At 37.9% G+C, this 23769-nt stretch overlaps 1 protein-coding gene across 2 annotated transcripts in view; it reads right to left on the minus strand.

The window, feature by feature from the left end:
* Positions 1-23769, minus strand: part of PBX3 (PBX homeobox 3) — a 191534-nt gene that overhangs the window by 8839 nt on the left and 158926 nt on the right. For both annotated transcript variants that reach the window (XM_054584372.1, XM_054584370.1), the window contains exon 5: positions 22004-22139. In XM_054584372.1, coding sequence (XP_054440347.1) covers positions 22004-22139 — 136 coding nt within the window. The remainder of the gene's footprint in view (positions 1-22003; positions 22140-23769) is intronic.

Raw genomic sequence — 23769 nt, forward strand, 5'->3', positions numbered from 1 at the left:
CTCCCTTCTTGGAGTGACGTACGCTTGGGGCTGGTGTGCATGGTAACTGTGTAGGACACGGTAGCAGGAGGAAGCATTAGGAACGTCCACAGGGGAGGAAGCAGTGGGGGCCTGAGCCAGGCAGAGCTGCAGGTGGGAGTGGAGAGGGTGGATACCAAGAAGGAAGAATGGGCAGAAATTGGCTACTGACTAACTGGATTCGGGGAGAGGGAGAAGCCAGAGACGGTGTTCTTGTGGTGCCCAAGTCTCCAAGGGGGTGGAGACAGAAGCTCTGGGAGAAATTTCTGCACCAGGAGAAGTCGGCCTCAGTGACTGTTAGAATCCATTCCCATACCAGAAGTATATGCCTCTAAAAACAAAATGTCTCAGAGGGTGGAAGGATCAAGAAAAAAGGAAAAAAGACCCACGGACAGGAACAACAGTGGTGATTGCAGGGGTTGGGAAGGGGGTGTAAGGGGGTTAAATGGAAATGGAAAACATGTAACAAAATTTTAAAAACTAAAAACAGAAGTTCTAAATTAAGATTGAAAAGGGACTCTAAAGATATCCATTCTGCTTATGCCTGTTAATGCAAGCTCTCGTAGAACTCACCTCACCTTTCACGAGTACACTCTCAGCTCAGGAGGCAGACCTAGCTGGTTTGCAGAAAGCTCCTCCAACACACACTACAACACTAGCTTGTCTGAACAGGACTGACAGGCCTTTGAAAGAGTTAAATATTGAATACATCTATAGTGCGAAGGGAGATACTCCTGGTTGAGAGGGAATTTGGCATTTCTTAAGCATAATTAATGAAAATTCCCCAACTCTGAATTTAGCAACAAAGGCCCATCTTAGAATTCTCTTCTTCTAAACAATTCTCTGTTGGATTCCGTGCTTTGTAGTTAATATTACCTTGACAATCAGAGAAGCTATAATACATTAATGAAACCTAGCCTGGAAAATCAGATTACAGTTTTATTAACAGTTTCATAATTGAGAAATCTCTGTACCATTGAAGGTCTCATCTCTAGATATGTAAGAATCCAGTGTTTATGCATACCCCTGGACCAATCAAACAACAGTCATCACTAATAAAGGTTTATTTAATTCTCACAGTAAAATTTTAATATCACCAGCAGCCTGGGGAAGCTTTAGCAAGTGGATTTGCTTGACATCAGATCGTTTCTATTCTGCTAGTCCCAATACTTCTTAATCTTTAATATCAGGCAATTAAAATTAATGGCCACTCATCCGAAGCTACTGTGGGCAGTGTTTCCTTGACATCAATTGTTTGATGGGATTACCTAGAGGTTAAACTAACAAGCAAGGTTTAATTGGAAGCAATGAAAGAAGCAGTGATCATACGTTATGTTTAACCTGCATAACCACATCTAAATGAATATCTAAAAATGTTAAACTATTTCTCAAATTAAAATATGCACGTCACATTCTGATATCACAGATTTGGGCATTGCAGCAATACGGCTATTAAGACCACACTGCTGCAAATGAGATCAACGTAATTAATGTATAAATCGACACCTAAATTCAGGCATTTTTTTCACCCTTTTAAAACAGATGGAAACAATTAGTTGCAAAAGAACCCCTACCCTTACCCAGTAGGAAGCACCCAAAGCTACATATCACATGTGTCCCCTCCTACACAGTGCTCTCAGTGGAGCCAAGCTCTACACATGGGGCCCTGAAGTAGAGCAGTGCTTGCTCCATCTCTGAACTGGAATGGTCTGTACACTGGTCCCCAAATAGAAACACAGGCAGGAAATTGGTGGAGAGAAAGGGAATACACTGTCCTGTGCTTCTCTTTTGAGCTACGTATCAAGGACTCATAACTCTGGACTATGTAAAAGGCAAAGGGCCAGGCAAGAATTTCAAAATCAATTAAAAATGAGAATAAAAACACAAGTACTCTCTTCATTCTACTGGTGCGCACTGCTATCAGCTCCCAGACCGTGAGCTTTGCGCGATCAGGGGAATGAGTAGTGAACATTTTGCTGTCTGCTAATTTGCTGTGCCCTTCTGCAAAGCCAAAAAGTGGCCAGAAAAGCTTCTGGTCTCTCCCATTTACTTTAGCCATGTGTTTCCCCCAACTTCATTGAGCTGCAGATCGCCAATCGCTTTGAAAAAGCACAATGTTTTTGTATGTAGACTCTGAGACAAACTAGAGAAACAGAGAGTACAGGGGTGGTTTTCAGGGACTGGGGGTGGGGAGGATGGGGAGATATTGGTCAAAGGATACAAATATCCATTTACAAAATTAACAAGTTTGGGGATCTCACATACAGCATGGTGACTACAGCTAATAACATCTATCATATACTTAAATGTTGCCAAGAGGGTAGGTCTTAAATGTTCTCACCACAAAAAAGAAACAGTAACTATGTGACTGGATGGAGGTGGTAGCTAATACTGTGGTGACAGTCACTTTGCAATTCATAAATGTATCAAATCAATAGCTGTACACCTTAAACTTATACAATGTTATGTGTCAATTATATCTTAATAAAGCTGGGGGGAAAGAGTAAAATTCTTTTCCAAATATAAGTAAATTCAACTTCTCTACTGCCCTTTTACCTTCTTCAAAAAGGTACTGAGAACCGTTCACTCACTCAGAATCTTCAGCTCTGAAACAGATAGGTCAGATGTGGGCAGTCTTACATCACGGGCAAGTGCTTGGGACTCAGGGTTTGGTTTCACATCCACACTCTGCCATAGCAATAGCTTCCTCAAGTGATTGCTGGGTGCATTAATGATTTTGGCACATAGCAATTACCTGATAATTGCTGGCTATTACTATCCCCTAAGGTTTTATCAATAAAGAAATGAGATCCAGACTATACAGAAATTACCCAAAATCACAGAGCAGAGGGTGATGGATCCAGATTTCAACCATAGGACTTCCCATCAACTTTCTCCTGTTTTATAACCAATTGGAATATGTTTACTGAGTACCTATTATGGTCAATATAGTCAGGCCCCACTCAAGGGCATTGATAGGTTCTGCAACTTTAAGCAGAACAACATATAACAAAACCAGTTTTACCATAGGCCAACTGATATAAACAAGAGTTAAGTTTTTACAGTATCTCAATGTTAAAATGAAATGACATTGAACAAAATGATGTTATTCGAGGACCTGCTATACTGTATTAGGTGCCATGAGGAGGTGAAAAAACAAACATGTACCTCTCTACCTGCCTCGAATTTACAATCTGGTTATGAAAGCAATGCTAAACACACAAAATAATTAGCAAAAATTGCAGGGCAGTGATGATCACACACCGAGCTGTATAGTATAGACTCTAAGTGCAGCAGAAATTTGGAGGAATAAAGTCCCAGCCGGACTGGGAAATCAAAGTGGACTCCGAGGTAAGGTGGAACTTGAACTGGACCTCAGCCTCAATTCAATTCAATAGTATTTTTATTGAGACTCCATATTTCAGAGGTACAACCCTCTGGAAGCTGTGTTGATACAAACAAACCGAAAACACAAGCTCTCCCTAGACCTCTGCAAGATCCCAGGGACTTAATTCTACTCTCTAACAATTTCCCAAACCCCGCGTTTGTAGTGAAAGGGGAAGGAGAAACCATTCTAAAGGAAAAAGGGAAAGGAGAATCAAGGAGCGGTGACATGGAAGTGGTGACACCTGAGTGGAGGGCTAACAGTGAGGAATATTCCCACTGGGGAGAGGGAGGGGGCGGGGAGAGAGGGGGAAGGGGGCAGGGGTGTCAGGGGATGAGCAAGGGCAGAGGCACCCGAAGGCACTGAGGCCCTGGCTAAGGAGCAGGCCTGGGGAGAGCGCTCCAGGCAAGGGAAAGCCTGAAGACAGGCCCGGCAGGCTATCTCGTGCCCCGCCCCGCCATGGGCTCAGTTGCATCCAGCTAAGCAGAGGGGAGACTGAGGCTGAGCCTGAGATTTCTAGGAAATCCAGTGAGGAATGGGTCCTGGCAAGGCCACCTGAGGCCACATCAAGCAGCTTTTCCATACCTGTCCCATATCGGTGGTCTACACACTTTTTTGCTGAGATACTCCCTAAAGAAATTCTGAAAAATCAGGTACTCACGCACACATTTTTTTCTTCTTTGCATATTTTAAAAGTTGGCATCTACAATTTTCCATAAGTTTATGTACCTGTAAACAATGTTATTTCAGTTTGTCATAAACGTTGACATTTTAAAATAAAACTGTAACACCATTTTTTAAAATTTATCCAACCAAATCTAAATAGCAAAGCTATTTGATACCTACCATCCATTTTATTTATTTTAAACTGAGTTTACTGGGGTGACATTGGTTAATAAAATTATATAGGTTTCAGGTGTAAAATTGTATAATACATCGTCTGTATATTGTATTGTGTGTTCAGCACCCCAAGTCTCCTTCCAGCAACATTTATCCCTGCTGTGCCCTCTTCTAGCCCCCACCCCACATCCCCTGTGTTAATCACCCTGTTAGTGTCTGTGTCTGAGTCTTACTTCTTCATCTCTTCAGCTTTTTCACCCAGCCCTGCAGCTCTCTTGTCCTCTGACAGCTGTCACTCAGTTCTCTGTATCTATGAGTCTGTTTCTGTTTTGTTAGTTAGTTTACTTTGTTCATTAGATTCTATGTGAGTGAAATCATATGGTTCTTGTCTTTCTCCGACTGACTTATTTCACTTAGCATAATGCTCTCCAGGTCCATCCACGTTGTCACAAAGGGTAAGATTTCCTTTTTCACAGCTGAGTGGTATTCCATTGTGCAAATGTACCATAGCTTTTTTTACCCACTATCCATTTTAAAAATACGTAAGCTTGCTTTTCTTCAACAGTCAAAAATTTTGTGTTCTTTTTTTTTGTTGTTGTTCTTGGAAAAGTATTTCCATTTTGTTTCCCTCCTGTACTATCTTAATGCAATACTCTTTAATGCTCTCCAATAGAAATATATGGAAATTAAAAATGTTAAATTGTTTTTGTTTCCTATAATTATAAGGCTCTACATGTTTAATAGATCCTCCTGGATTATCACTACAGTCTAAAATTGATCAAAGAACAAATACTTGTTTTGATAAACAGAAACTTACTTCGACCATCAAAAGTAAGGTTTTTATTACACATGCATTTCTTAATCAGAGGAGTGTGGAGTTATAAAATACTGACTGAAGGAGGTGTGGTATCCCTAATATTTCACATAATCCTGTGTTCGGCACCAGAGAGGGTCTCACACTTTGGGGCGATAAGCTATTGCACTGCTGGGAGTATCCCTTTCATAAAGTGAAAAAGGCCAAGTGGGAAAGGGGAGGAGGGAAGAGAAACCCCGCACAAGCTTTCCATCATGGCAACTCTCTGAGGCACATGGATTTTAGGAAGGAGTGCACACATATGTAAGGAAAGCTAGCCCGCGGAAACCTTAAAGCCAGGCATGCCCTAGTACCCTTTGGAAAATCTTCACTGACTCTGTGGAGCACGTATACCCTAGTTTGAGACTGCTGTCCTAAGTGAGCAGACTAGCTCTGACTACATTTTAACCTCATTGTGTGAGGCCGGCACGGGAGCCTCTCAGACGGCATGTGCCTAGTAAAGACCTTCCGCCCAGAAGACAGGGCTCACGCAGGCAACCGCTTCTATGGTCTCAACGACCTTTTTGGAGCCAGACAAAGAACAAATCTGCCAGCTTCAGGGAATCAAAAACGTTCTGCTTAAAGAGATCAACCTAAAGGGGGAGATACAGTTTACTTACTATTTGGCATAACCTTTCTGGAGAGTAAGCTAGCAAATATGTACACACCCTCTGACTCAGCCTTACTGAGAACTTATTCTGAGGAAATATTTAGAGACATATGTGCAAAGAGACTTGCTACAGCTCCATATTTAATAACTGAAAAAAGGAGATTAATTTTTAGCACATCTGTATCAGGGAATATGATCACTGACTAAAAATCATGTTGAAGAAGAATACTGACATGGGAGAAATAATCATAATAAAAAGAGCAGAAAAAGGTGGGTTTTTTTCTTTGCATAGAGCGTAAGAACTTTTTGGGGAAAAAATAGTTACACACACCCACCCCTCCACCCCCCCAATATATGATTATCTTTTAGAGAGGGTAAGTAATTTCTACTTTTGTGTTTTTTCTGTATGTTTTCAAGTATTATCCAAATTGATTTCAGATAAAAAAATGTTTTGCCCTGGCTGGGTGACTAGGTTGGAGCATTGTTCCGTTTACCACAAGGTTGCAGGTTCAATCCCCAGTCAGGGAAAACACGGGATGCCACCGATCCACGTTTCCCTCTCACATGGATGTTTCTCTCTCTCCCACCCCCCATTTCCCTTCTCTCTCTAAAACAAACCAAAAAAATCGAAACATATCCTCCAGTGAGGATTAAAAAAAATTAAGTCATAACTAATGTACTTTTTAATGAAAAAGTAACCAATCTGCATTTTAAAACAACTACTTAGAACTCATTGAACAACCTTTAAGAATGTAAGTGCCCAGCCCTGTGCTGGCCCATATAGCTCCAGGAATCAACAATTCCATTGCTGTATTCTATCTGGAAGATGAGGTTGGCAGGTCCAAGAATTCTTGAAATAATTAAAATCAGACACTTTGTAAATCTCAAGCGATTAAAATTTCCCAGATTGCTGTGCATTTAAGAAAAACTCCATGCTCAAATTAAAAACCTAAGCCATCTACAATGTCTCTATAGTCACTGAAACCCAATTTATTAATTAGCATTAGTTGTATCTCACATTTCAAATTCTAGGACTACATTTATTTATCATTTAAATAATGTTCAATAAAAGAACAATTATTAAAGACTTAATCCTGAAGAGGCAGAAGCACAGAACTTCAGAGTTCATCCTTAGTTTTGCTTCCTTGCATAAAACATGTTAAGGAGAGGATCTGCACTTCTTTGGAAAAGAAGCAGCTGACACTAAAACATCATTATTGAGATTAGCAAACTAAAAATTTATGAAGCACAAATCTTAGAGAAATATGTGATTGTGTTTCCCATGTTTACTTGTGATGCATACTTTATGTACTGTGTCTAATTAAATGCAACAGATTATGAAATGTTGAAATGCCAAGTTGTGTATAATGGAACATGTAGCATATTTACATGGTAAACAAATTTACCTCTAATAAATAGTTTCTCCTTAATCAATATGTTTTCATCTCCATTATGCGACTCAATTTGAAATGAGGGATGGAAGCCAGAGACTGTTCAATTTTTAAAGTTAATGGTGTTAATAAACTAAATCTCATTTTACTTCTCTCCCTCCCAAGGGTGCACATTCAGTATCAGGACAAAAAGGCTGGACACACGGTAGATAACCACATGTGTGTAGTCCCATGAGAATGCAGAAGGCAGTTGAGCAAAGGCTTGTGAGCCAGACAGACCTGGGTGTGAACCTCAGCTCTGTGATTTCCTAGCCGTGTTACCTTGGTCAAGTCATGGCATCTAATGTTCTCCTTTCCTGATGTACAAGATGGGATAATGATGCCCAGTCCTCACAGGGCTGTCATGAACATTAAATGGGATAACATGTTAAAATACATAGGACTATGCCTGAGATGTGCTAGGCACCCAATAAATATTAGCTGTCCCTTCTCTTATAAAATATAAGAAACACGAGCAACAACAACAAACCCTCTACAGGCTGCAAAGGGCAGGTCACCCTTTTCATAGGAGCTTTGAATTCTGGGGAGAGCCAGTCCGTGCTGGTGGGGTACTGGCAATAGGGAGCAAGGGCGGGGAAAAAGGAGGTGCTCCCCTATTCACCTCGGCATAATAAACTTCCCACCAGAGGAGAATAAAACCCAGACCAAGTGCTCCTATCAGCCACATACCTGCTGGGCTACTTCTCTGCATAAGGAGCCAAGGTTGCCTATGCCTCTATATCCCTCCTCACTCCTGCCCCAACACAGCCACCTGCACGACAATGCACTGGACCTAGAATTTGTAGGAAACCTGGGTTTATATCCTACTTGTATCTGTGTTTATAATAGTAGCCATTTACGGAGACTTCATTATGAACCAGCTATTGTATTAGGAAATTTACAAGTACCATCTCATTTACACAGTTTTACTAATGCAGAAACTGAAGTCAGCAAGTTTATATAGCTTGCCTGAGATCACACAGCCTTTACCACTATGTGCTTTTTCCACTATGTCTTGTCTAGTAAGAACTGTTTTTTATTCAATATTCTTTAATTTTTAAAAATTAAAAAATTATTTACTCAATTTTATGTCTTTTCTATGTATTAAATGGCTAGGGCTACAAAAGTATATTCTACCTTTTCATTGCAAAATATTTTGGCTCTTTTATGGTTAAAATGTGGGCTAGCCCAAGAAACCAAACCATTTTTTTTCTTTTTAGAAAATAAGTTCCAAATTCCTAACAGTTGTCTTGAAAACCAACTTTTGAAACGCAACCCATTTCTAATGGGAGAACTGAACAAATAGAAATTCAGTGTCCATAGTATTTGAAATAATTTAAAACAGATTCACTTGTCAAGTATTATTTTTTTTTTATTTGAGGCTGTGAAAAATTTTATTGCCATAATGCACTGACACTCTCACAGTTTGGCTTTGCCCTTTCTATTCTATGCATGATAGACTGATAACTACTCATGACAGTCACAAAGAGGTTCATCTGCAAAAGTATATAAAACGTCAGCCTCGCGGCCACAGTACATACAAAACAGATGACACCATTCATCTCCCTAAAACACGTGCTAAGGGGTGGTTCTAAATGACCACAGATGATGTTTTTAGTTAAAGATGTTTTTCTTCAAAATTCTCTCATTTTAAAAAAATGTGTTAGGTGTACAACGAAATAGGTTCCTTCACAAGCTCCATGGAAAGCCTTTGGCAGATTTTGAAACACTGACAACCCAGCTGTGAAGCTGCCTCCCATCAGCTGCACTGAGAGGCGGAGCCGTTTACCAGGCAGCATGCCAGGATTAAACCTCAGGGGCCTCTTTAATAAACAACAGTGGACCGGACTTTTTGTCCAGGTAGGTGTCATGTAAATCTAATTCCCGTAACTGAAAACATCAAAATTTATTCAGTGTCCTATAATCAAGCCTTTTGTTTCCTGAAAACCCCTATTTATTCAAACATCATTCCCTACCAGATACACGCCCCAGTTTTTTCTTTTTAAAAATCCAGACATTTATTATTAAATACTTAATTTATTTAAAACAGAAATACCGTGCCTCAAAAGGTATGCTATCCTTTCAACATACATAATTAATTCTCACTAAAAATGAATCCCATGCATTTTTAGGGTAGAAAATACACCAAGGGTAGGTCTATTCAGAGACTAAGAATAGACCCCGCCCCGCTTGCCACACCCCCACCGGCAGCCTCACTAGCTCCCCCCACCGTATGGAGCCTAAGAAAACCTAGGAGGCTGGGGGCTGCTGGCACATGCTTTGCTGGAGGGCAGAGCTTCTGTTCCCTTTTTCTTTTGGAACCTTTACAAGGCTCTGTATGCACAATATACCCAGCAAGAAAACTGCAGTTGAATGGGTGACAAATTACATTTACTGAGCACTAATGATATGTCAGGCCTGGTACTAGACATTCTACATATATGGTCTCATTTAGCCCTCAAACCTCTGAAGAAATTATCACTACCCTAATTTTAAGGTCAAATAATGGAAACTTTGGGTTAAATAATTAGCTCAAGGTCATACTACTACTTAATAATGGCTGAGTATAGTCTGAGTGACTTTTTTGCACCTTTCTATACTAAACATGTACAATCAACTGGATTCAGAATCCAACTTTCTCAAAATAAGTGATATGAAATGATAGTTTTGGTTTAAAAAAGAAAACGAGTACCTGCAGGGCAATGATCTAAATCTAAGTGTAGGAAATCAAGAGGGAGAAAAGGAAACTATTTATACTATTTTAGAACTCTTCTCTATTGGTCTTGGACACAGTCACCTGATAAAGTCCCAGGGGAGTTGTGGTAACCCATTAATTCTTCTGTCCCCTTCCACTCCTGGGCTCTGAACTTTGCTACAGCAAGTCACAAGCTCAGGCCATTGCCTGGCTCTGCCAATGATTCTACCCCTTGACTCATCTCTGGCCAGATCATCCGTTCTACACATATCTAGAGTGCCCAGCAGGCACTGTGTTCCCATAAAGCGGACCGGTAATAAGAGCTGTAAACATTTATACAGGAATATTAAGTACCAAGCACTATTCTAAGCACTCCACATATATTAACTCATTAAATCCTCATAAAATCCAATGAGATAGGTTCCATTTCCCCCCTATATTTTTTAAAAAGGTAGTGCATAAAATATGGTTGAGAATGAATATCTGAAAAAAACAAGTATATTAAGAAATATCTGCAAAAATATGTGACACTGTTGATTGCCTTGGAGGATTGGAACTAAGACTTGAGATGGGAGGGAGACTTGAAGGAGCTAACTTTTGGGTTTGTTGACCTCACTGTTTCTTTTAAATTTCATTAATTTCTGTACTTTATTATTTCCTTCCACATTTTTGGTTTAATTTATTGTGCTTCAGTAGCTTGAAATCGACCCTTTATTGACTGACTTTTGATCTCCTCCATATATGGGTATATAATACATATGTGATCTATATACACACACATATATGTTTAATATGTATAAAGCTATACATTTCTTTTTATGCATGGCCTTCTCTGTGTCCCGTGAATTCTGACAGGCTGTTTTTTCACTATAATACAGTTACGATATTTCCCAATTTCCATTGTAGTTTCATTATTCTGTGGGTTATTAAGAAATACAGGGATGGGCAAAGTAGGTTTACAGTTGCAAGTATGCAAACATTTATTCTTGTATTATTATTAATTATTATACTATTTTCCATACAAACACTGTAAACCTACTTTTGCCAACCCCTGTATATTATTTTCAAACACCATTTGTCATTAATTTTTAGTTTGAGTCCACTGCAGTCAGAAAACATACTCTATGTTTTAAATTATTTAAAATTTATTGAGGTACTTATGTCCAAGACCATAACGTTTCTGCAAATACTTAAGAAGAATATGCCCCTCAGGTTATTGGCTAATCATGATGTTCAAACCTTCTCCACCTGTGCTACTCCAATGTGCTTCTGAAACCACCAGGCTCAGAATTACCTGGTAGCTGCAAATTGTCAGGCCCCACTGCAGACCCTTTGAAGTGAGCCTTTGGGAACGGAGCCCAGGAATCTGTATTTCAACAAGCTCTCCAAATCATTCTCATGCACGGTAAGGTTGGAGAAACAGAGCGCTACGTCATTACTGATTGTGTGTGTGTGTGTGTGTGTGTGTGTGTGTATCTGTGTTCTGTTAGAGAAAAATGTAAAAATCTATAGCGATTTTGGATTTATCTCTTTTTCTTTGAGGTTTTATAAGTTTTTGCTTTATGTTTATGAGCTTCTTCTAATAGACTCCTATAAATATAGAACTGCTGTATCATCATTTAGTGCTTCTCTTTGTCTCTAGTAAAACTTTTTGGCTTGAAACATTCATTAGCTGATAGAATAGAGAAACACCAACTTTCTTTTCGTTATTGCTTGCATGTTACACTTTTTCCCATACTGTTATTTTCATTCTTTCTGTGTCCTTATGTTTTAGATGTGTCAGAGAACACATGTAATTAAGTTTCACTTTTATATCTTGTCTGACAATATTTGCCTATTACAGCATTCAATTCATTCATATTTAATAGAAGCACTGATATATATGGATATGAAACCTATCATCTTAGTAAGTGCTTCCTATTTGTCCCATATATTATGATCTTTTATCCTCACCTTTCTTGTCTTCCTTTAGATTACTTATTTTTAAAAATTATTCTACATTTCCTTCTTTATTATAGTTGGGAAGTTACATACCCTTTCAGTATTCTTTAAGTGACTACCCTAGAGATTATACATTCTTAACTATCAAAGTCTAACACTAACTGGTACTTTTATATTAATTGGTACTTTTACCACCTTTTGCAGAAAACTCAAGAGCATTAAAACACTTATCTTCCCCTCATAACTTACAAGGCATTATCATTGTATATTTTAATTCCATATAAATTGTTAACCCAACAGACTTTATTCTAATTTTAAACAATCGATCAATATTCATTTAGACACATTTATCCTTTTCTTTGCTTTTCCACTTTTTTCTGCATCTCCTACCCTCTCTCTGGAATCTTTTTACTTCTTCCTGAATAATATGTTTTATATTTGCTTTAGGGAAAAAAACAGAGGACAAATTCTCTCAATGTTTTTAACTGAAAATGTCTTTATTTCACTTCCACTATCAAAGGGCACTTTTGGCATATACAAAACTCTAGACTGACATTTAATTCATTTCATTTCTTTAAAAATATCATTCTACTATATTGTGGCTTTTTTGTTTTCATTTAAAAATTTCTGTTTTCAGTCTAATTTCTGCTTCTTTGAAGGCAATCTCATTTTCCCCTTCTGGTGGCTTTTGTTTTGACTGTCACTGTGCACTTCTATTTATTAATTCTGTTAGGAGACTGTAGTTTTTCATGACTCTATGGTTTGCAATCTTCCATCCATTTTGGAAAGTTGTCAGCCTTTTCATTTTAAGTATTGCTTCTGACCCACTCTTATGTATGTTTGCTTCTGTGACTCCAATTATATTTACTGCAGACTTCTTACTGTATCCTCACTCTCTCTCACAGTTTTCTATACTATTATCCCCACATTCTTTAGTATGGTTATTTCCTTATGACCCATCTGCCAGTTCACTAATTCTCTCTTCAACTATGTCTGATCGGCTTTTAAACCTGTACACTGAATTCTTAACTTTAATTCTTATATTTTTGGTTCTAAAATTCCCATTTACCTTTTTTATGTTTTCTAGTTCTCTGATGAAACTTCTATAATTGTCTTTTATTTTCTTAGATATATTAAGCATAGTTATTTTACATTTCATATCAGATCCTTTTATTTTCTCGATTTCTGTGTATCTGTTCTACTGTCTGTTGATTGTGCTCGTTTCAATACACACTATCATGTCTTTTTGTATGTCTGTCTTTTTTTTTCTGATTGTGTGTGCAATGTTGTATTTGCTTTATTTATAGAAACAACTTGAAGCCTAGAATGTTGCTCTTTTTCTCCACAAAAAAATTACATTTGCATGGTCCAGGTGCCTACAAGTACTAGCAATCCAGTTTCGAGGACTGAGGTAAAGTAAAGCAAGCAGACTTAGAGTCCCTTTGAGAGTCTATGGCCTTCCAATGCACCCTTTGTACTAGAATGTAGCCCTAGTAGTTTAAGTCTTAACCTAAAGCAAGGGAAATAAAGTAGTCACCCCTGGTATGTCCCAGACACACAGACACCAATTCCCACCCCCTCAGCCCTGCTAAGCTGTCAAAAGCACTGTTTAATATCTCTTAGTCACATTTGTGAAATTGACAAATGACCCAGGGAAAAGTCATTTCTCCTGGCCTTATTTTCTTCTTATCTGCAAATTCTGCGGGCAACATCATCCATTTCCAGTGCCTCAACTATAAACTTAAGTGGATGACGCCCAAGCTACATCTTTAACCTTGAACTTTCTCCTAAATTGTATTTCATTTCCCAGCTGGGAAAACCTGGTATTAACTATTATAAACCTTTATTCTCCCTGCCATCAAAGCAGCATTTCCTCATGTGTTTCCTATATCCACTAATAATATCACCATCTTCAATTAGGCTAAAAACCTCATCTAGGCTAAAAACCTCAGCTATCTTCTATGACATTCATCTAGGCTAAAAACCTCAGCTATCTTCTATGACATTTTCCTCCTCAAATTCATATCTAATTACCTACCCAATCTGCAAAATTTCAGTTCTACCAACAAAATGCTTTTCAAATCCATCCCTGTTTTCTACTGTCAGTGGCCTAATCTGCATCTTCACCACTTCTTGCCTGAATTATACGAATAATCTTTGCAGTCATTCTCATTTTCTTGATTTCCCCTCAAACTGATCTTACACACTGGTGCTAGGATTATCTTTGAATCTGATCAGACACCTCAACCCAGAAATCCTTATCTTCCATAATTCATTTCATTACACTTATTACCATATAATTATGTATGTTTTCATAATTATATACATCTCAATTACCCTTCTCTCCTCATTAGGATAAGCTCCACAAGGAAAGAATCTCTGTTCTATTCACTGCTATATGTAGCACAGTAACCAGAAATCACTAGTTGCATAAATACTGTTGAATTAATTAATTAGTGCAAAATAGACATGTAAACTGCTCAACCTCATAATTGCAGGCATAATTGCAGACATCTAAACATCTAAACATCATAATTGCAGACTTTCCCCAAATCAAGCTCAAACTTTACTTTTTACCTAAATCATTTCTTCAACAAACCTTGAGTGTCTGTGTTGTAAACTGTGCTAGGCATTAAGGATACAGTGCTGAATAAGACCGCAATCCCTAACAACATAGAATTCACCATCTGTTAGGGGAACAGCATTAAACAATTCATTGTAGTTGTAGTAAGTACTACCAAAACTCTATGAGAATATATAATGGAGGATATGAACTGGGACTACAAGGAAAGTTTCCTTGAAGAACTGATGTTTGATATGAGCTTTGAAATAGTAATTAATAAGATGTCTATACGTTTGCATGGGGAGGACAGGGTTAGACCATTCCAGGCAGGAAAAATAGCATAATAATTATTCCTATTATATCTTCTCCTTACTCTGTGACAGGCATTCTGCTAGGTGCTTCACATATATTATCAATCCAAAATTCCCATAACCCTATGAAATACATGCTGTTTCTATCCAAATTATATATATGAGGAAATGAGGCACAGTGAGGTTAAATGACTTGCCCAAGGTCACAGAGCTAATAAGCTGGGAGAACTTCCTTATCCTCTGAATAGAATAAACCCCCTCCTGTGCCATATTCCAAAATAGCAGCCATATGCAGCTGTGCACTCCCCCAGGTAACTTTTGTATCCTGTCAGTAACATGTTTGTCCATCTCCCCTAAGAAATCTCACATTTTTAAGCGTAAAGAACCTACCTTATTCATCTTTTTTGCCACAGTGCCATACACAATGTGTGGTACACGGTAGGCACTCAATGCTCAATGAGTGAATCAGGAAAACAGCTAAAAATCTTGAAAAATACCCTTGGCTGGATCAAATTAACTTACACAATTTGTAGCTTCTACTCCATACTCATTTTACAAAAGAAATATGCTCTCCACATAGCTGACAGAAGAGTCGGGAAAAGAGAAGAAATGCCAAAGACAAGGACAAAGGAAGAACATCTCTGGAGAATTCGGCTATCCTGGATGAAGGCGTCACATCGTCAACGTAAGCGGAAGGCCAGGGGGCCAGAATTTGGGGCCTGCCCTGATGTGGCGTCTCCGCCCTCCAGGCCTCACTGAGTGCACTCCGCTCTGTCCACTCTCACCCTGCTCTCGGGCCCCAGAGGCAGAGCTCTATGCCCTAAGGCTTCTGGCCAAAGGAATTCGCTGGTAGATGATGAGAAGAGAGGAGAATAAGGTTGGAGTATGTGCTCCCCGACCCCTCACTGTAGTACTGCCTTTACTTTACTCTTAGCTACTGTCCTCTACATGCCTTCTACAGCTTGGTTGGGCGACAGAACCAAGCATTACACTAATATTATCCTTTGTGGTTTCCCTGCACTCTGCCCACACTTCTGTCAATAGTCACTTTATTAAACTCTCCTCAGATTATTCTAATTTGAGTGTGCCATCTGTTTTCTGCTGGGACCCTGACTAATATATTGGCCTATTGGTCTGACATGCCTCACAGAAGCAGGGCAATGGAAAGGTGAGATGCAATGATCAGGGACAGTCATGAGGGGAGACTGGTGGGAATACTCAAAAGGAAGGGACAAGCAAAAGGAGGTGGCAGGTACAAAGCCTGGGGAGATAGATCATGGTTCTGATTATGGCTTCTTCTAAGGTACAGGAAACCTGGAAAACACCACATCCAAGGTGGAAGTAGTCTCTATCTATCCTTAGTTTGGGTATCATGTCAAACAAGTGTTAGAGATTCCCTTCTAAAAAGTCAATTCTAAAATAAATGTAATATCTGACATCACTGGAGCAAGCTTTAGGGACCACACTAATTACCGAAACAACAAAAAAATCAGAGACTTCCCTTGTTTCCTTTAAATCTTGCAGATATGCCTTATCTGTACTCAGCATTACAGCATCCTCAAAGCTCCCATCTTTTTACAACCTGCTCCTTTGTTCTTTGCACACTGTTTAATGACATCCCATCTCCACTAGGACACACAATCAGAGTCTTTGTGGAACACAGGGCCTCTAGCCTTCTTTTAAGACAGTGTGAAAGAACCATTTTCAACAAAATAGCTGCCATTTTCCTTCAACTCGTCTCCAGTTCACCAACTGCATACTCACAGTAAAATCTACTTCTGCCTTCTATCTACTGCCGAAGTAACTGAAAGGCCTTTATGGATAGCTGAAAAAGATACTGTAATTTGATAGTCATCTTTTTTTTTTCCCCTGCTCTAATTATTATTTTAACAGGCTTCTTCTTATTTTAATACATTTTTTTAATAAGGAAATCTTACTTACAAATTTTAATTAGCTTACTGAATATTCACTGCTTTGGAATAAGTAGTTTAATGAGTAAGGAGACCTCAGACTACTAACTAGCCTGGAGTCTCTGAAGTAGCTAGGGGGAAATGATGCAGCCTAAGCTATATGAGCCCTGGCCTGTGCCTCAAACACCAGGACTCTGCAGCTGAGTCTCAGGGACAGAGGAATCATACTGCCTCTTGCAGGAAGAAGAGCAAAAATCCAGTTTCTTCCTTTTTATCAAGAACCTCTATGTACGAATCTCCAGCCTTCCTGAAGACCTGTGTCTCTTGTCAAATCTACTGATTTCTCTAAACATTAGTTTCCTCATCTGTCAGGGTTAGGTACTCTTTTTCACACCAGACTTAGAATTCTGGGTCTTGTGCACCATTCTAAAGGCTCTAAAATATGTTGGCTGAATGAATAAATGAATGAATATATGAATGAATCTTAATGCTGCTAATTAAACTCTTTAGCATTTCAGATTCTCATCTGTTAAAAAAAATCAATCTTTTCTTTACAGTATGTTTCAATTAGAATATCAATGAAGAATAAGTTAATATTTTTCATTCTAAAAACACCCAGCACAGAAAGTAGAGCCAGAGTTATTTAAATTCCAAATTGGAATCAGGAGAACAACGTTTTCTATGACTTGCTAACTTGAATAATCAGTGCAAGTTAGCTCTATAACAAAAAGTAAAAGCATATTAATATCTGCTCCACTAACTAAAAAATCTGTGACAATTTAAGTATGACCCTCAGTGCTTATGGCATTAGAAACAATTTCTTCTTTTGTGAATTTTCAGGGTGTTATGTAAAAGGGGAATTCCAGCTTAATCAAACCAAACCTTAAGAAATCAGAGATTTCAAATTCTGAGATCTGCCTATAGTTCTATGTTAAGGATATTTATAATATATTAAGCACAAATTAATGTAGGACTAATAAAAAACTGCAAATTTTTTACTTACCTGTGCCTATTATAATATATAGTGCATTTAAAGAACTACAGTATATATTAACTTAGTATGTCCAAAACCAAACTCCTGATCTTTCTCATCCCAAAACCTACCCCAACATACTTGAGGACAATTCCATCCTTCTACTGTTCAGGCCAAAAGCTAGAGTCACCCTTTACTCTCTTCTCCTATACCCCACATCTAATCTATCAGTAAACCTCCTCAGCCATCCCTTCACAGCTATCTGAAATCCAGTTGCCTCCCATCACCTTTACTACTAACAGCCTGGCCCACGGCACCATCGTCGCACTCTGTGATGGGTAGTGGCACCCTAACTGGTGTCTCTGCTTCCCCTTCCTTCCAAGGTCTACTGCCAATATAGCTTCCACGGGGCTCCTCTTAAAACTTAAGTCAGACCATGTGACTCCTCAGTTTTCTGTAAAAGCCAGAGTCATTACCATGCTCTGTAAGACCCCTGCACCATGTGGACCTCCCTGCCACTTTTACCACCTGCTCAGACCACTTTTACGTCAGGACGCTTGCACTTACTGTTCCTCTGCCTGAATGTTCACCAGTTAGCCACGTGGTTTGCTCGCTCATCTCCTTCGATCTTTCCCCAAAGATATTGTCGTAGGAGGGGCTTTCTTTGCTCCCCTATTAAAAATTGCGCCCTTTAATTACTTGTTCCCTTTCCCTCCTTTTATTTTCTCCATTAACACCACTGTCTAATTTATCGTCTCATTTACTTATTTTATCTGTTTATCTTCTCCCAGGAAAATGTAAGCTCCATGAGGGCATGTTTGTTGTTGCTGTATTAAGTAAACTTTTTAGTCAAGTAAAAAGAAATATATATATATATACACAAAAAAGGGACATATAAGTATAGAGTTTGATAGATTTACATAAAGTGAACTTTATGAAATCATCCTTTAGAGCAAGAAACAGTCCCATTTCCAATCACTATTCTCCCAAGGGGAACCCCTCTTCTGAATTCTATACTAAGTGCCTCACTTCTTTCACTTAGGACAATGTAGTTACTTATAGTCTAGTTTACTTGTTTGCATTGCTATATAATATTCCAAATATACTACTTTTATTTACTCATTTTCCTACTGATGGATATTTCCATTGTTAGAGTTCCACTGTTTACAGTCTGGCTGTGATGAATACTGGTGCTAAGGATATTCCCATACATATCTTTCGGTGAACAGACATACACAGTTCTGTCAGTAGGGCAGGGATTTCTGCCTGTCTCTTCCGTCTCTAGCACAGCATCTGCCCACTTGTATTATCATTTGTGTGAATATATCCATGTGCACTGTGTCTGCAATGTTAACATATATATACAAAAACATATACACACAATTTTCATGAACCATTTGAGATTAAGTTTATACATCATAGCTTTTTACCCCTAAGTAAATCAATGTATATTCCTAAAACTAGAGATATTCTCTTATACAACCATAGTACAATTACAAATTACAGTTTACTTTAGTAAATGTAACCCAATAATGTCCTTTACGGCATATTTCCCCCCTCTAGTACAAGATCCAGTCTAGGGTCAGGTATTGCATTTACCTGCCATGTCTCTTTAGCCTCTTTTTATCTAGAACATTTCCATGGCCTTTCTTTGTCATTTTTCAAAGAATACTGTTTCCCCCACCCCTTTCTTTTTTTCCCTAGTAGAACATTCTTCATTTTGGGTTTGCCTAATGTTTTCTAGTGATTAAATTTAGGTTATACTCTTGGATGAAATACTACACTCAATGTTCATCTGCCCCTCTTTAGTGATGTTGATTCTAATGACCTGGTCAATGTTTTGTTCCATTTCTCCACTCTGGTTTGTTTTTTTTTTAAATTCCTTGCAATAATAGAAGCCTACAGAGAGATACTTTAAAATGATGTTCTTCATCAAAATTTCTCTCTAGATTTAATATCTATTGAACTTCTTGCCTGATCTAATCTTTACTAAAATGATGTTAGTAAACATTCTATCACTGAAATTATCAATGTTTTCCTTTCCTGTTTACACATTTTATGTTTTTTTAAGGAATTCTTTCCTACTTTCAAAATACTAAAGATATTTCCTTACATTTTCTTCTGAAAGTCCTGTACTTAATTGTTAAATATTTAAGCAGTATTTTAAGTATTTAAATCAATATAGAATAAATCAGTTTCATATACTCTAAGTGTAGCAAAAAAAGTGTTGCTACAGTTGCCTATTTTCAGGGGGTTTCAATTTTTTTAAGTTAGCTTTGTATACCAACAGTTTCTGGATTCTAAATGTAATTGCATTTTAGCATAAGATATATTATAAACAATATTTTTTATCTTTAGAAAGTAGTTAACATATGAAGTCTAGAACATTCTCTGCTTTAACTTCCAAACAATTTAAACAAAAGGGCATTAATTTACAAGGCTAGCAACTGATGTCTTCAATAGTTAAAATGGCATTAATGTTCCCACTTCAGAGATGTGGGGTAAAGGTGTTGCTGAGAAGAAGGAAAAGGATAAAAAGGGGAAGAAATAGAATTTAAACTGATGCTTGAACTGATGACTAAAATTCTGCATTTGAAAGGCTGACCTCGGAGAAATAAGAAAGTCTGCTTTTAGACAGAGTAATATAACTAAGTCTATGCTATTTCTACCACTAAAGCAATTACTAAAAATTTCAAACCTAACAAAGTAATTTTGCTATAGAAAACAAGTGAAATGACTATAGTAATTAACTATTTTTTTTTTAAATCACTGGTAAATGGATTCCCAGCCTATTTTAGAAGTAGAGCAAAACCTCCCTAGTTTAAAATAGCCAGAAGGAAACTTTTCTCTCACTTATTACAGAAGCAATATGTTAAGCAAATCCTATATTACACACAAGATGCTAGTACTACAACTAAGGAAAAACCAGGATTCTACCAATTATGTAACCAGGAATGTTACATAAGTAAAAGAGAAAAAAAGAAAGAAGAGGAAGCACACAAACACATTATTTTAAATTGGACCTGCAAACATCTGAATTCTAAGTCAGAAAGCTGAAGTGAGAGCCAGAAAATCAGACTTGGCATCATCAGCTGGTGTTCAGCATTAGCCCAATCCTTCCATGGATGTTCAGGGTAGTGTACACACCGTAAAACACCCACTTGACATAAATATGCTTTTAATTTCATCTTCCCTATCTGATCCAGCATATTATACTGTTCTTGAGTATTTCAAGTGGCAATGAGTACTACATAACCCAGATAGCGATGTTTTATAAATTGTATGTTTTTATAAGTTGGTTAACCCAAATCGATAATATTCCATTTAAATTTGAGCCCCTCACCCCGCTCTCTGCCAAAATCAAGGTATACCACTATTTCATAGGACAATGGTAACAACTACTGAACTCTTCATTGTAAATCTAATTTTGCCCTGGAGGTTCTATGGAAACTAATGCTGAGAGAGGTGCTGGATTAATATCTTAAACCCAGCCCCTATTTCCTTAAATAATACTAACATAATGTTGATATGAAACTTTCATTGGAATGTGAAGGGGATCTTTAGTACCTTGGACTTCAGATGAACAAGCAGGAGTATTTAGACACTACCTTAAAATTTTTGTGTTATGTGACCTCTGGGGAACATTGAAATTTCTGTCAAGAGTCACCCTTTCATTAAGTTCCACTGCAAACACTGGTTGGTAATTATCACTTTTGCATTCTATAAAGAAATAATATTCAAATGACAATCTATAAGCAACAATATGAATATTTAAATAAAATTGTATTTTCAAGCCAACGCCAACAGGATATCCTTATTTATTTTAAGGAGGTATGGTTATTTGTTGCCAATCCTTAATATAAATATTAGTAAATCTGTTTAAAACTAAATGTATTTTTGTTAGATGATGATAGCTAACTTCAAGGCCACATTTTATTACAAACAGACCTTTAGAACAAATACAAAATAATGACAAACATGAAGTTAATTTTTTTGTTTAATGGATAAAGGAAACACAGAAATCATTGGGACCCAAGTATCACAATGGCATGGTAATTGGGAAAGGACTTGGTGAACTCCTCAAAGCTTTCACCAAAGGGTTGTATTAAATTTCCTTTCAGCAATAAATAAATTGGTTGCTCACTGGTGGAAGGTTAGGTCAGTCATCTATTGGGAGAAGCAGGACTACATGCCATTATACTGTATCTCCTCCATGGCATGTTGATGTCCTTTCTATAGAAGATTTACATTATGGCAGCGGGTGACTTTCTTGATTCCTTGCTACTTAGAATTTTTTTAAAAAAATTATCTAAACTTAAAAGCTTGGATAAATATGTGGAAATATCATGTTTTCTTTATATCTTCTTTAGTGATGGGACATCTGGATATGACATTGGATGAGAGTGCCCTGAGGAGAGAACAGGGTTCCTATATTCCCAGAGAAACAAGGCGGACCCATGGAGTCCTCACTCACCTGTGACACTGTGATGCTGCACTTCTTGGCCAGCTCCTCTTTGGCTTCTTCACTGGGGTAGGGGTTGCTGAGGTGTGAGTAAAAATATTCATTCAAGATTTCTGTGGCCTGTTTACTGAAGTTACGCCTTTTTCGTCTATGACAAAAACAAACAGAAAATTGTAGTTAAAATCAGCATTAACCAAAGAGTATATTTCTGTTTTTAAACATTCTTGGGGTCTAATTTATCTATATGGTATCATAACTTATGCTCTTGACAGCCTCCAAAGCACTACCCAATTCTTTTTAAAGGTTTAGAATCACTAAGAAAAACACAAGAATGTGAAGCACCATTAACTTCATTCTTCAATTTATTCAACCAATATTTATTGAGGATCTAATGTGTTCTAGATACTCAATAAAGATCCAGTTGAAACAACACAAGTAAGATCTACCAGAAAGTTTAAAGGAGTTTGGACGGTTAACGTGAAAAGGAGAAAGGGGAAAGAGAGACGTTAGACAAGTATCACAGAAATAACTAACTATAAATTGTGGTGACCATATCAAGTAACATGAAGGAAAAGCATAATATATAATGCAAGTGTATAAGAAGGAAGCCTAACATAGATCATGGAGTCAGGGAAGGTTTCCTTGAAGGAGTGACATTTAATCTGAGATCTGGAGAATGTGGAGGAGTTAGTCAAACAGAGAGGGTAAGAGGAATGAGCAGAGGAAATGGTCCTGTATCAGAAGAGAGGATGCAAAGTCGAAACAGCTAAAAGAGGCTGGAACACAGTAAAAATCAGAGAATGTGTGAGATGAATCTGGAAGGATGGGCGGGGGGCAGGTTATATGGCCTTAGTGGGCCCCATAAGAATTTTTGGATTTCATTTTACCAGTAGAAAGCTATTAAAGGTTTTTAATTTTATGTTTTTAAAAAGATTGTTCTGACTGCTAAGAATAGTGGGAGGAGGACATGAAAGAAAATATAGAGTTATTTAAGGAGACAACTACTATGGTCAAATTGAGAGATGATGGTAACTTAGCATAAGGTGAGAGTAATGGAAATAAAAAGATTCAAGATCTATTTGAAAGGGAAAAGCAATAGGACTTGATGATGAATTGGGTGGGGGGAGTGGGTGGAGAAGGCAGAAAAGCAAGGTAAGGAAAAAATACATCAAAGATTTCTGGATTTGTCTGCTTAGGCAACTGCCTAGACTAAGGTATGATTTGCTCAGAGGGAAAAACTCGGGGAGAAAAATGTTTCTTCTTGGGAGAGAGGTGGTAGATTATCAGAAGATCAACGAGTTATTAACAATTTACTTCAAATAGCAAAAATGTCATTTATGTTTGAGTTTTGTTACTAAGGTTTTAAAGAATTCCAGCCTCAAAATTTGCATTTGTCAGATTCCATCTTAAATTAGAGTCTCCAAATCCTGGCCAGGTGGCTCGGTTGGTTGGAATTTCATCCCAGACGCTAAAAGGTTGCAGGCTCAATTTCTGGTCAGTGCACACACCTAGGTCGTGGGGTTGATCCCCAGTCAGGGAGCGTTCAGGAGGGAGGCAACTGATCAATGCTTCTCTCTCACATCAATGTTTCTGTTTCTCTCCCTCCACCCTCGCCAAAAATCAATAAAAATATCCTCAGGTAAGGATTTTTAAAAAATTTAGATTCTCCAGTAACCAAAAAATACTTTCCCCAAATAATTTTCTTAATACTTTCTTCCAAGTAATTTTAATGATCTTCTCTGTGATATCCTACACTCAAAAAAGACAGTCAGTAGGCA

The sequence above is a fragment of the Pteronotus mesoamericanus genome, unplaced genomic scaffold, assembly GCF_021234165.1.
Source record: "Pteronotus mesoamericanus isolate MK-2021 breed Mesoamerican mustached bat unplaced genomic scaffold, CSHL_Meso_final contig_78, whole genome shotgun sequence".
Lineage (NCBI taxonomy): Eukaryota > Metazoa > Chordata > Mammalia > Chiroptera > Mormoopidae > Pteronotus > Pteronotus mesoamericanus.